The following is a 13375-nucleotide window of genomic DNA, read 5'->3' as shown; positions in this document are numbered from 1 at the left end:
CCTGCCAGTCCTACCGTTCCTGCCATGCCTTCCAGTCCTGTTTCCTGCCGTCCCTGCCAGTCCTGTGTTCCTGTCAGCCCTGTGTTCTCTGCCATGTCTCTGCCAGCCCTGTGATCTCTGCTGTGTCTCTGCCAGCCCTGTCACAGCCGTGCCAGCCTACTCGTCTGAGTTTCAGCCGTGCTCTTCTGCCAGTCCTGCCTGATGCCCGCACCAATCCTGGTATTCCTGTCTCCCAAGTGGGATCAGCAGCCACAGCCAGACACCACCCTGGAGTAGCACCTGGCAGCTGCCTGCCGCACAAGCCTGACCTCACCATCAGAGGCTCCAGTGAAAACCTAGGCAGCTGTCATAGTCACGCCCCTTCCAGGGTAGTCTGGTTTGTGGCACAGTGGGGCCACAAACCCCCCGAGCTCACGCCTACCAGTCAGGGTGTGAGCGTGACACTAGGGTTGAAGGGTCAGGATCTTTAGTCTGTACAGGAACTGGCAGGGTCCGTTGCAGTTTTTTTCTGTGCCACTTATTTTGCTGAGTGAGTTGCTACAATATCATATTATCACCATCCCACTCCATTTTTGAGTGCGGAGTTGTCATTATGGATGCTGTGCAATTGCAGTCCTTGTCTTTGGAGGTGGCAGACATCAAGTAGCAACAACAGCATGCGTTATCCGCTGCTATGCAGGTTCTATTCCACCCAAAACAGTCTTCTGAGCCTAAGGGTACCGTCACACAGTGCCATTTTCATCGCTACGACGGCACGATCCGTGACGTTCTAGCGATATCGTTACGATATCGTTGTGTCTGACACGCTACTGCGATCCGGATCCCCGCTGAGAATTGTACGTCGTAGCAGATCGTTTGAAACTTTCTTTCGTCGTCTAGTGTCCCGCTGTGGCGGCATGATTGCATTGTGTGACACAGGTTGTATACGATGTGCGCACAGTAACCAACGGCTTCTACATCGCAAATACGTCATGAAATTATCGCTCCAGCGCCGTGTATTGCAACGTGTGACCGCAGTCTACGACGCTGGAGCGATAATCATACGACGCTGCAACGTCACGAATCGTGCCGTCGTAGCGATGAAAATGGCACTATGTGACGGTACCCTAAGATAAATTTACCAAATTGCTTTAACAGGGTCCGAAGCAAGTTTTCCATTTTTTTTCTTCAAGTAAGTTGTATTTTCATCTCCGTCCTGCCTTATCCGGAGGAGAAAGTCAATGTGTGGGTATTGTTCTGTTGTTTCGCGATGGAGATCCTCAGGCTTGAGCATTTTCACTGCCTGAGGATTCTCCAGTGTTTTCCTTAGTTGACACTATTTTCTCTGCTCTAGGTGCATTTATGACGAAACTGATAAAGTTGCTGTTGCTGAATCAAAGATCTGCAAGATGATTCAGGGAAATCGTGAAGTGGAGGACTACTGCTCTCAGTTCAGACGGAGGGCAGTGGGGACCTCCTGGAATGATCCAGCTCTCCGCAGTGAATTCTGCCAGGGTCTTTCTTGTCAGATACGAGATATGATGGTTTCTAGTCCCTCCCCGTTGTGCCTGGAACAGGCAATGTCACTGGCAGTGCGTTTGGACAGACATCTTAGGGATAAGGACACAGTTGAGGATGTTTCAGTGACTTCTTACTCTCATCCTATTGAGGCAGGAGGACCAATGCAAATTGGGGCAAGTCGAGAGTCTAAGGAGGGAATTGAACTTTAAACACCTACTCGTTTCAGTTTATACTGCGGTCGAACCGGTCACGTAATGAATCAGTGTTTCACATACAATAATGAGAATCGTTAATATGTAAAGACACTGGTTCTAATGGTTTGAAGTTATCTCTCATACACACGAATGGTTGTTTTTGGCTACTAAAGCTAGAGTTATAGTTATCTCTGCATTTGTTGACATCGGTTCCGCCTTAGATCTCATTGAGATTGATCTTGCTATCAAGTGCGGGTACACAGTGTCAACTCTTGGTCGTCCTAGTCAGATATCCGCAATTTATAATTCTACCTTTACCCAAGTCAAGTTACTTCTAAGGTTGAGAATGTGTGTATGAGTGTGGGAGTGTTAGGCCGGTGTCCCACTTGCAACTGCAATGCGAGTCTCTCGCCTTAATACCCGACACTGCCGTCAGCACTCGGGACCGGAATGTGTGGCTGCATGTGTTTCTATGCAGCTGAACACTCTGGTCTGAGACGCCGGTGGCAGTGCCGGGTATTGAGGCGAAAGCCTCGTGTGAATTTCTCGCATTGCAATTGCAAGTGGGACACCGGCCTTTACACACAGAATCTATTTCATTCATGGTGTTTTCTTCTTTACCAGCTAAAGTTGTGTTGGGTATGCCCCGATTGGTGAAACACAATCCTAAAATCAATTCAGAGACTTGTGAGGTTAAGTCTTGGGTGAAGTCTATGAGATCTCTTTTTCCAGATTATTCAGGATTTTGAGGATGTTTTTTCTGAGACTGAAGTTCTACCCCACATAGGTCATCTGATCATGCTAAAGAATTTATCTCAAGAGCCAAATTGCCTAAATCTCATCTTATTAACCTTTCTCTTCCTGAAAGAAGTGACTTGAAAGAATGCATTCCATAGAGTCTCTCCAAGGATCACATAAAGCCTTCCACCTTGCCAGTTGCCATGGATTTTTTCTTTAAGAAACAAGATGGAGGTTTGCGTCCTTGTTTGGATTTTAGAGAGATTAATAAGATTATACTGTACATAATCCATACTCATTACCTCTTATTCGTGATCTGTTTAATCAACAAGAAGGTACAAAGTTGTTTTCTAAACTGAATCTGAGAAGGGCATGTAACCTTATACGTATCCGCAAAAGTGATGAGTGGAAGACTGCCTTCAATACACCCAAGGGTCATTTTATTATTAGGGATTATTATCAACAAACGCAGAAGCTTGAGACTCTTTTCATCCCACATCAGTAGACAATTACCATACCACCTGATGGGGTGCTGGGTAAAAGGATAAATATCAGTAAACAAAAACCCTTCTCATTATTATTTATTTTATAGCACCTTTTATTCTATAAGAGCAGTACAGATGAAAACAGGGTATACAGTACATGTTATTTAACAATACACAACTAGATATAAAGCAAGTAAAACTACGCGTGGCTAAGTGACAGGTACAATAGGATGAAGAACTTGCACTTGAGGGCTTATAATCTACAGGCGAAGGATACAGTAGGTGAGGGTCAAGCTACTGATATGACAGTGCGGTAGCAGCAGGGTTTATGCAGGTTGTAGGCTTATGAAGGCTTTGAAGGTCAGGGAGACTCTGATCGGTTGGGGTAGCTAGCTAGTTCCTGAGTATGGTGGAAGCACTCAAGAAATCTTGGGAAGGTTGCATGAGAAGCAGACAAAAGAAGAAGAAGGTCTTGTGAAGACCAATGACCAGAGATTATGAGTGAAGAAGTAGTACTAAAGTAGGTCAGAGATGTACAGTATATTAAGAGATTAGGGATGACCTTGTAAGACATTGATAATACTTTGAACTACATTATCCTAGTGTTAGGGAGCCAGTGACGGCTTTGCCAGTGGGTATAGGCAGAAGATTAGCAAAGGACGAGATGGATTAATTAGGCAGCAGAGTTAAGGATGGATTGAAGGGAACCAGAATGTTAGCGGCTACAGAGAAGGCTGTTGCGGTAGTCATTCTTTCCGTTTCAAAGTTGAGAGTGGATTCAATAAATGTTTTTAAGTTGGAGGTGGGAGGTGTGATAAGTGTTTGAATGTGAGAAGCACAGATCAGAGTCAAAGGTTACTTGAGAATGAAAGAATCGTGGAGTTGATTGCAGTGATTGTAAGTTCTGATGGGGGTTTTGTTCGAAGTGGTGGAAAAATAATAATTTCCGTTTTCAACATGTTGAGTTTAAGAAAGCAGGAGAAGAAGGTTACTAAAATTCTAGACATAGGTGAGATGACGTTTGGTTCAGAGAGTATTATTTTAGTTACATCAGAGTAAAAAAGCTACTAAAAGCCGCATGATTCTATGAAGTGTCCAAAGGTGTAAATGGAGACGAGTATGGATCTCAAGACAAAACCTTGAGGGACACCAACAGAGAGAGAGTGGGCTGTGGTGGTAGTGGGAGACACTAAATGTGTGGTTGGTGATGTATGAAGTGAGCCACAAGAGGGTAACATCAGTAACGCAAAGGGATGAAAGGATATGTAATAGGAGGGAGAGGTCACTGTGGTGAAGATAGAGGACAGGTTTAGGATGAGGACTATGAAGTAATATTGATTAGCTTTGGCAATTAGCAGTTTGTTGGCATTTTTGCTTAAGGCGATTAGAATGGTGAGGTCGCAACTTAATTGTGCTGCACAAATAGTTAGATAAGAAGTGGTAAGAGAGTACAAGGTGGACATGATACCCAAGGAGTTTAGTGGCAAATAAGAGTAAATGAAATGGGGTGAAAGCTAGACGAGGAGGTCTGGTTGAGTGATGGCTTCTTAAATATGGGTGTGATGGTTGCATTTTTAAAAGAATGGAAAACTACGGTGTTTAATGATACATTGAAGAACTATATTACAGCTGGGATAAATACTGTAGTGTGGTTAGTGATGAGATGGGTTAGGGTGAAGTGGACAGGTGGCGAGGCGAAATTGGAATTCTGCATTTAATGAATCAGTAGAGCATTAGCAACTTTTATGCACTATGGCTACTTCGCTCTGTAATATTGCATAGTTTGCCAATTTGTGGCTAAGTAGCTGTCAATCCTAAACACAAACTTTTCAATAATACACTTACAGTTGATCATAGAATACTAATGATGGTAGACACATCACTGACTTAGAAAGACATCCTGTTACAGTACCAGGCTCAAATACAGTGAGCTACTTAGAAAACCAATTTTTTCACAAACGTTGGTAAAAGCAAACTACATGGCTAGGTGTTGGATTTTATATACTTGTGCCAATGGGACTGAAAAGAAAAATGTATATTCAATAATTAGGGAATGTATCCTGTTTTGTTCAGATAGTGAATGTGGCGAAGTCCTCAGATGAGAGGAGTAGTGTTTTTTAACAGAGTTTGTTTTAATATTTTCGTGTTGAAGTGTAAATGAGACCCAATCTTTTCTTGCCCTTTTAACACCAATTTAGTCATCGGCTTTGTCCACAGAATACAAAGAAAAGAATCACTGATCTTTAGCGTTAGAGTAGAAGGGCAGCTGTGTGTTACAGTGACTGCCAATGTGCTTATACAGTCAGGAACAGGACAGTGGCCATGTGTATAGAGCATCGTAAGGTTGCACCACAGATTCTCTGACTATCGTTACATGGGTCCTCTAAGTATTAAGTTATTCGTCCGGAAACATTATTAGGTAGTAGGTCCTACAATGAATCTCCAAATCTGCAACATTTCCACATTCTGAGAATTATAATGACTTCTCTCCTGAATGAATCTTTAGATGTTCCACAAGATAAGATTTCAGTCCAAAACATTTCCAACATTCAGGACATGAAAATGGCTTCTCTCCTGAATGAATTCTCTGATGATTTATAAGACTAGATTTCTGGCTAAAACATTTTCCACATTCTGAACATGAAAATGGCTTCTCCCCTGTGTGGATTCTTAGATGTCCCACAAGACTTACCTTTTGTCCAAAACATTTCCCACATTCAGAACATGAAAATGGTTTCTCCCCTGAGTGAGCTCTCTGATGATATACAAGACCCGATTTCTGACAAAAACATTTCCCACACACTGAACATGAAAATGGCCTCTCTCCTGTGTGAGTTTTCTGATGTTTAATAAGACCCGATTTGTTGCCAAAACATTTACTACAAATTGAACATGAAAATGGCCTCTCTCCCGTGTGAGTTCTCTGATGTATAACCAGATCTGATCTGTGGCCAAAACATTTCCCACATTCTGAACATGAAAATGGCTTCTCCCCTGTGTGAGTTCTTCTATGTTCCCGAAGAATTGATTTCTTACCAAAACATTTCCCACATTCTAAACATGAAAATGGTTTCTCACCTGTGTGAGATCTTAGATGATCCACAAGATATGATTTTTGACTGAAACATTTTCCACATTCAGGACATGAAAATGGCTTCTCCCCTGTGTGAGTTCTCTGATGTTCAAGAAATACTGATTTATAGCCAAAACACCTCCCACATTCTAAACATGTAAATGGCCTCTCATCTTTGTTCATTCTTCCTTGCACTGAAAGGTTAGATTTCTTGTTAATACGTTTCCCAGATGGTAATGTTTTACCCTGCCTATGTTCAGTTCTTTGTTTGCCTTTTGGTAATTGATGACATGAAGATTTCTTGTGACTGACAAGTTCAGTGGACAGATCTCCGCTTTGAAAGACAACGGGTACATTCGGAGTCATGGAATTAGCTTGTGTGCTATAGTTATCTTCTAATTCATCATAAGGAGATAAAAAAGAATGTTCATAGAAGGGTGTCATCCAGTCTTCAACTGGAAAACAAAAAATAAAGCAACATTTTTTATTTCCCAAAAATAAAAATATCAGTTATAATGATGTCTTTAAAGCGCTGTGTAATTAATGATGCTAGATAAGTGAGTAATATAGATAAATAAAAATAAATAAATAATAGTTATAAATCCACCAAGCTTTATAGAGAAACTCATTACCAAATAAAATAATTAAAAAAACAACAAAAAAACAAAGTAAAATGGACATGCAAGAAAACAGTTACTAATAATAATGTGCAATTTTCATTTACTGGTTGATTATCCACTATAAGATACACTTTAGACTTAGCAATCTCTTCCGCAAGCTCTCCTCTATGCTGCCTCACCCGCTATCTCTTTGTTCATCTCTGTGTACCACCCTACAATTGCTCTCGGTTCAGCTAAGGATTTACCACCAACTTACTTCATAATCTAAACATCCCACTGCCATATTTAAGACTTATTTCTTCGAGCTGCATGTTTTCTGAAAATTGCTATCCTAGGCAGATGATTAGTATTCACCATATACAGTTTTACACTTGACCTAAAGACCGGAAATCACAGTTTTTAAAGGGAATCTGTCATCAGGTTTTGCTACCTTATCTGAGAACAGCATAATGTAGGAAAATAGACCCTGATTCCAATGATGTATCACTTAGTTTACTGGGTGCAGCAGCTGTGATACAATCAGAGTTCTTAGATGTATCATGTAGAAGATCTCAGAAAGCTGAGCCTACCAACACTACAGTTTTCTGTGTACATTGTCTATTGACAGTGAGCTACTTATAACAGGAGAGGGTGGTCGGAAAGGGATGCAGCCAGTCTGGGCAATGATAATGTCCTAGTGATAAAACCTTCACTTTAAGTAAACGACACACTCAGTGTCTTAACCCCTACCTCATGCTGTCTTCAGATTAAATAGCAAAATCCTGCTGACAAATTTGCTTTAATAAAACTTTTCCCCTTTGATTCCTTTTTTTTTTTTTTTTTTTTAGAATATACCTCAGAATGCCATTCAGACAGTTTTCCATAAGTGTAATATTTGTGCATAGAGATGTACTATATTGGTTGGGTGATGATGCTTAATTTTCCTTTTAATTGGTGGGACATGGTAGAAAACAAGCACTTTTACCTTCTGAGTCACCCCTTTATCCTCATAGATGGTAACTAGTGATGAGAGAACGTGCTGGGATAAGGCTGAGTGTCTTCGGTGTACTCGAATAATATGTTGGAGTCTCCGCGGCTGCATGTCTCATGGCTGGTTGAGACATGGTCTCGAAAACATTTCCATGAATAGGGTCATATGAGTAGAATACTCATTGATATTGCACAAAGGAGGGACCGGTCCAACTGGACATGCATTGTTAGCATTCACCAAATCCAGAATATTAACGGACCTAAAAAACCCACCAGGCAGCAGGACAACCAGATAGGACACACTGCCACCAATGAAACAATAGACGTAGCCTTCTGACCTGTCTGGTGCCTACACAACATCCTAAATCCTGTATACTTGCAAAAGTCCAACGTAGAAACCAGCAACATTCTGGTCTATTCATTGAAAACTTATTTTAAAGGATCAGGACATGTCTGTCATTGCATATATCCAGCCCAATAGGAACATAAGATTCAGGAAAACCACAACCCGGTTTCTTGCCCCTTGGGGTCCATAAATAACAACTAATAGCTTAAGCTTTTGGTGTCATGTAACCTTCACTATGAATCGCTATCTGCACTAAAATCTTCTTTGAGGATCTAATTGTATCCGTCCATATTGTGTCTCATTCCACCAGTGCAAAAAAATATGAATGAATGATATGGCACTAGATGACTCATTAACAATAATAGTAGTAATATTAATGTGCGAGCGGCTCTTACCAGTCACTGGCACTGGTGTGGGGTTTTCAAATCCACTCATCATTCCACCAAAACTTTCCTGCAAGAATCGCACAGTATAGACATGAGAAAATAAAGGAACCATCATTGAAGTATTATACAGACAGAAATTTTTCGGCATAAAATTATCTGAGTCTATGGCTAGGGTCACACGACCATATTTCTCACCATCCAAGAAAATCAGGCTGAATATGCTAATCATGCTCTGATCAGAGTTCAATCCGATTTTTCTTGCATGAGGAGAAAAAAAAAATCTGCTTCTTCTCCATTCAGTCTGTGAAAATTGGACCGCACCTGAATGTCATATCCAAGAGCAGTGTGATTATTTTCCATGGAACCATAGACAAGAATGGCAAAGAACGACCCATTAATTGGATGTAACTCATACATGCTGCAATTTTTTTTCTCGGACCAATGTAAGAAGTTGGACATATTGTCCATGTTCCCCCTCAAAGAAACAAGCGCTATTATACTGTAAACTGTGATGTGCATTAACGATGTTGGTATTGTGAATTGATGACAGTAGGGATAGCAAGAGTTAATGTTTGGGACCAGCCTCGAATGGGTACGGTTAAGCTGAAGGAACAAGAGACAGTTCCTGTCAGGAAGTCAGTAGCGGCCCAGCGTGCATAGAAGAAAGACCTAAGGTCTAGTATGATAAGTGCCACATGATGTGGGTGTCCCTACCGAGAGAGGAGACAAAGAAAGAGGATAGCAAGATCCAGTATCAGAGAAGCAGAAGATAAGTGACTGAAGGAACAGAGTGATCGGAGACGGGTCCTGGGTCAGGCGCCTAGCAGAATGGCATAGAGTTTATAATTCAGAGATAACGGTCCTAAGCCGGACAGAGTATGTAAGTTGATGAGAGTGCCCCAGGCGGGCGTTCCAGAGTGTCAGAGACAGTAGAGATACTGGCAAAGTAGTTCCCCTAAGGGGAAAAGGAAACGGAACCGAATGTGGAGCACAAGACTCTTACAAACTGGACTGTAGTACTGAGCTGTGTTGTAGTGAAGTGAAGAGGAACGGTACAGATAGGGAATAAAAGAGTAAAGAAGAAGGAAATGACACTTTGTGGAAAATGCTCGGTATTGTGAAGGAAACATTCATAAAGTTGTGTACATGCTATCTACTATAATCCCTACCAAGTTGCCGTTCAGTAATAAGTTTATTTTTGAATGGTGGTCTCCCTCATTCAACTGTGAAACATCTGGTCCTAGGAAACCAGCAACATCGGTTACATGCCTCCTGAACGGGCATAGCTCCCTCACAGTACAAGTCCACATCTCCAGCCACGACCCTAACTTCATCTAACATGCTGGGGTGCAACAGATGAGTACCTTGTCCACAGCTATTACCCTTCGCCACGTTACACTTGGTGTAGTTGGTAGGTTCGAATCTTGCAGCTAGAAGAACAGAGTGATGTGGAGAAGACTAGCGTTACGTAGAGGATGGCAACTGATGCGCGGTCTAAGATGGCGCCGAACATGAACTTCATAATGGCGGTTAGTGGTGCAGAATAACAAGAAGAGCCCACACATCATGGGTGTAGAAGGAATGAAAGGGCGAGAAGCGTTGTCCAACTTATCTATCAGAGGGGGTATTATGACTGGAATTTCCAGCCTACAGCAGAGTGGCCATTGCAGGAAAACAAAGTGGAAGGAAAAGGCCTGACCTGTAAGTTGTGATTCAAGAGAATGGGCGGCAGAGAAACGGAATGGTGAGACAGAGAAAACGTCACCCAGCAAAAGGCGGAAGCCATGATGGGCACCAGTCGAGAAGGAAGATAAGTGCAGTATGATGGTGGAGTGTGATTTTTAGTTTTCGAAAGGAGGTCTGGCACAGAGTGAACCGGTTGAGGAGAAAATAGGGCAAGGACGGTTGCACGAACTGATGGCAATGAGGGAAGCAGAAGTGAGTATGGGCTGCCTTATGGAGGAGACTGAGGCAGGGTATGAGCAGGAAGCTGAGCCTCTGACAATCTGGTTCATGGCCCTCGGATGGGTAAAGCTCCTAGAGGCCTTACGGGTCCAAACACTGGTGGGTTCCCCACTGACCCTGGAAGTGGCCTTCTCTCTTAGATGAGCGCCTCCTGCTACCAAGGCATGGAGCGGTCGCGGATGTGATCCGAAATAAAAAGAACAAGGAGGAACAGGAATGGGCCCTTTCAATTTTATGCTCAGAGTTTTCAACCTAGAGAGGTTGTGCAATTTCTGAAGGAAGTTGGTCCGAGGGGTGTGGTTTGCGGTGTCCATCTTCCGAGTGAAGATGGAACTCAGGCAGTCCCTAAGGCAGTCTACAGCAGTGCCACCCAGAGTGAAGAAGCCCATCCCAAGCGCCATGATTCCCCCATGTTTGTAGGCTCTCGTAGAGGGGCAGGACAGAGCAGCGATCCCAATCTCCTGCTGCTCCATACAAGAGTTGGGAGCTGAGAGTGAGGAGTTCACAGGGCTGCTGGCAGTGACAGCAAACTCAGCGGACAGGTATTTGGTGCTCCACCTTCAAGAAACGCGCTGAGGCGCAAGAGACCACTACCTCGCCCATGGCTACTGCACCGCGCCAGGTTACACTGATTCCATCTGAGGGAAAACATTGGATATGTGCACAGCTCCATACAATAACATAAGGACAACTGCTATAGGTAAAAATGACTGATAGCACTCGAATTTTACAGTTGTGTGCAGGAACCCTCTTGGTAAGAGTACTACTGTGCTCAGAAACACCAGTTCTAGATTATTCAGTAGTTGCTTTTACAATATAGAAGCCTTTTATCACTTCTTGATATGACTATGCAGATATCATCGTCCTTTGTGGTGACATTAAAGAGAAAAGCTGCTCACAGTATTATTTTCATATTTGTACATTTTATCATCTAGTCATTACTGAAAGCTAGAATCTAATAAAATCCATAGTACACAGCACGGTGGATGGAGATTAGATAGATGCTTTCTTACATCTATAGAGGATTTTTAGGAATCTCATCTCATCTACCTGATGATCCAGGAAGACATCTTCCTCTTTTTTTAAACACTCCTGGGAATATAGAGGACTGGGACTTCTCTCCGGGGGATTTCTCGGACTGGATCCATCTATAGGAAATAACCGCAGTGACTGAATACATTGTCTATATGTGATGAGCAGATGATGGGGAATCTAGACGACTCTCAGACCTGTTCTCTACAACCCAGGAAGGTCTCCTCTTACCCGGAGATGTGATGGACCGGTGATCCTCCATCATGGCGTCCTTGTACAGATCCTTGTGTCCTTCTATATACTCCCACTCCTCCATGGAGAAATAGACGGTGACGTCCTGACACCTTATAGGAACCTGACACACACAATGACCCGCCATTAGCAGACCCCTCCCTAGGCGTTATTGTATAATGTCCCAGCATTCCCGGCAGTGCTCACCTCTCCGCTCAGCAGCTCAGTGATCCTATTGGTCAGTTCTAGGATCTTCTGCTCATGTATCAGTGAATGAGGTGGAGGCTCGGTGATGTCACTCGGGGTCCTGCTCCACCCTCCTGACACCCCGGGGGTCACACACTCCCCAGACGACGTCTTCACTACTGTGTGATCCTGTGTATGGGTAGATGCCGATCACTACACAGAGGCCAAGAATTGATCAGTTCTCCACCTGGCTTCTTCACTTTCTCTCTGGTGACATTCCCACCATCATCATGGGTTACTTCAACATCCCCATTGACATCCACCAGTCGGCAGCCTCCAAATTCCTGTCACTCACTTCACCTTTTGGACTTGCTCAGTCATCCTTCTCAGCCACCCACACAGACGGACATACAATAGACCTGGTCTTCACCTGTCTCTGCTCACTATCTAACTTCACAACCTCTCTTTTCTCTATATCTCACCACCATCTACTCACATTCTTTTCCCTGTCCTCCTCACCTGTCACCCATGTCCAACAACTAGTGCACCCCCACAGAAATCTCACACATCTGGACTCTCACACACTCTCTGACTCTATTCTATCACTGTCCTCCATAGTTTCACTCTTAAATTATTTTATACAGTTTAACTAGTTTCCTTAGTACTGTAGTGTTGCAGAGCATTTAAAAATTTGGTTTTCTATGAGGATCAGTCACAAGCTTCATAGGAGATTTCACGTGGCAGGCTGAAGGCCGCCTGCTGCCATTGTAACTAAACGGCATCCTGTGATCCTGTCGTGTGATTGGACGGCCGCAATGTCGAAGCCTCCTAAATGCCGATGTCACACGTGAGAGTGACATTCAAGAGGTGAAACTAATGTGATCGGAGTTGCCATCAATATCATCAGTTACTCCACGGTGCTGGTATGTGACACGGCTCCTGAGGCCGCTCCATGCAGCGAGAGTGCATGTCCGCCATGCATGTACGATGACCATCGCTAAGGGTTTACTAGAGATCAGAGTGATGTGAAGATCTCACCTCTCCAGTGATCCAGTAGATTATCTCCAGGGTGAGGTCTAATATCCGAGCCGCCATGTGGTCTGTGTCCTGCTCCATCCTCGGGGGGTCATTGATGGAAAGGACCATCGTCTATTAAAATAAAGTACAGGGTCTCACGAATTGGGAATTATACAGGACTGAGATAAGTCGCACGCACCCTGACCGGTCACCGATCAGATGTGACCTCCTAGGACCTGCGGTGATGTCACAGTCATGTGATCAGTTACACACAGGATAGACGTCGTAGATCTTAGCGGCTAAAGAAGTGCAGAACTTCACACTGGTCACATGACAGGAAGTGCTGCACAATGCAAGAGCTCCACAGCTTTACTCCTCCTCCTCCTCCTTCATTGACTGATCACATGACCATGACATCACCACAGGTCCTGCAGCTGCCAGGATACAACATGTGCAGCTCCTCCCATATAGAGTTGTGTCCTGCAGAAGCTCCCTCCCTCCTGCACCAGTGTGTGCCATCCTATCACCAGAGCACAGCAATGTGACTTTTCCTCCAGCAGCGCAGACTGGAGCTGTGTATGGAGAAAGGGGTGTGGAGCCTGGAGAAAAGGGTCGCCAATCGTCCAGAAATTC

The 13375-nt window shown here is 43.6% G+C and overlaps 1 protein-coding gene across 1 annotated transcript; it reads right to left on the bottom strand.

The window, feature by feature from the left end:
• Positions 1 to 2855: 2855 nt before the first annotated feature.
• LOC143804201 (uncharacterized) lies at positions 2856 to 13107 on the bottom strand. The gene is made up of 6 exons (XM_077282060.1): positions 12764 to 13107; positions 11747 to 11914; positions 11540 to 11663; positions 11327 to 11424; positions 8321 to 8378; positions 2856 to 6445 (listed from the first exon to the last, which is right to left on the bottom strand). Exons 1-6 carry the CDS (start codon positions 12869 to 12871, stop codon positions 5391 to 5393), a joined length of 1611 nt encoding a protein of 536 aa, XP_077138175.1. The 5' UTR covers positions 12872 to 13107; the 3' UTR covers positions 2856 to 5390.
• Positions 13108 to 13375: the final 268 nt, after the last annotated feature.

The sequence above is a fragment of the Ranitomeya variabilis genome, chromosome 2 (genome assembly GCF_051348905.1).
Source record: "Ranitomeya variabilis isolate aRanVar5 chromosome 2, aRanVar5.hap1, whole genome shotgun sequence".
NCBI lineage: Eukaryota > Metazoa > Chordata > Amphibia > Anura > Dendrobatidae > Ranitomeya > Ranitomeya variabilis.
This window is presented reverse-complemented; position numbering and strand designations above follow the sequence as displayed.

Bases quoted from the DNA above. Each gene is read 5' to 3' on its own strand.
- LOC143804201 (XM_077282060.1), bottom strand. From the start codon at position 12,871: ATGGTCCTTTCCATCAATGACCCCCCGAGGATGGAGCAGGACACAGAC. The intron at 11,915-12,763 runs GTGAGATCTTCA...ACCCATACACAG, and splicing joins TCTACTGGATCACTGGAGAG to GATCACACAGTAGTGAAGAC. The intron at 6,446-8,320 runs GTAAGAGCCGCT...TTTGTTTTCCAG, and splicing joins CACACCAGTGCCAGTGACTG to TTGAAGACTGGATGACACCC.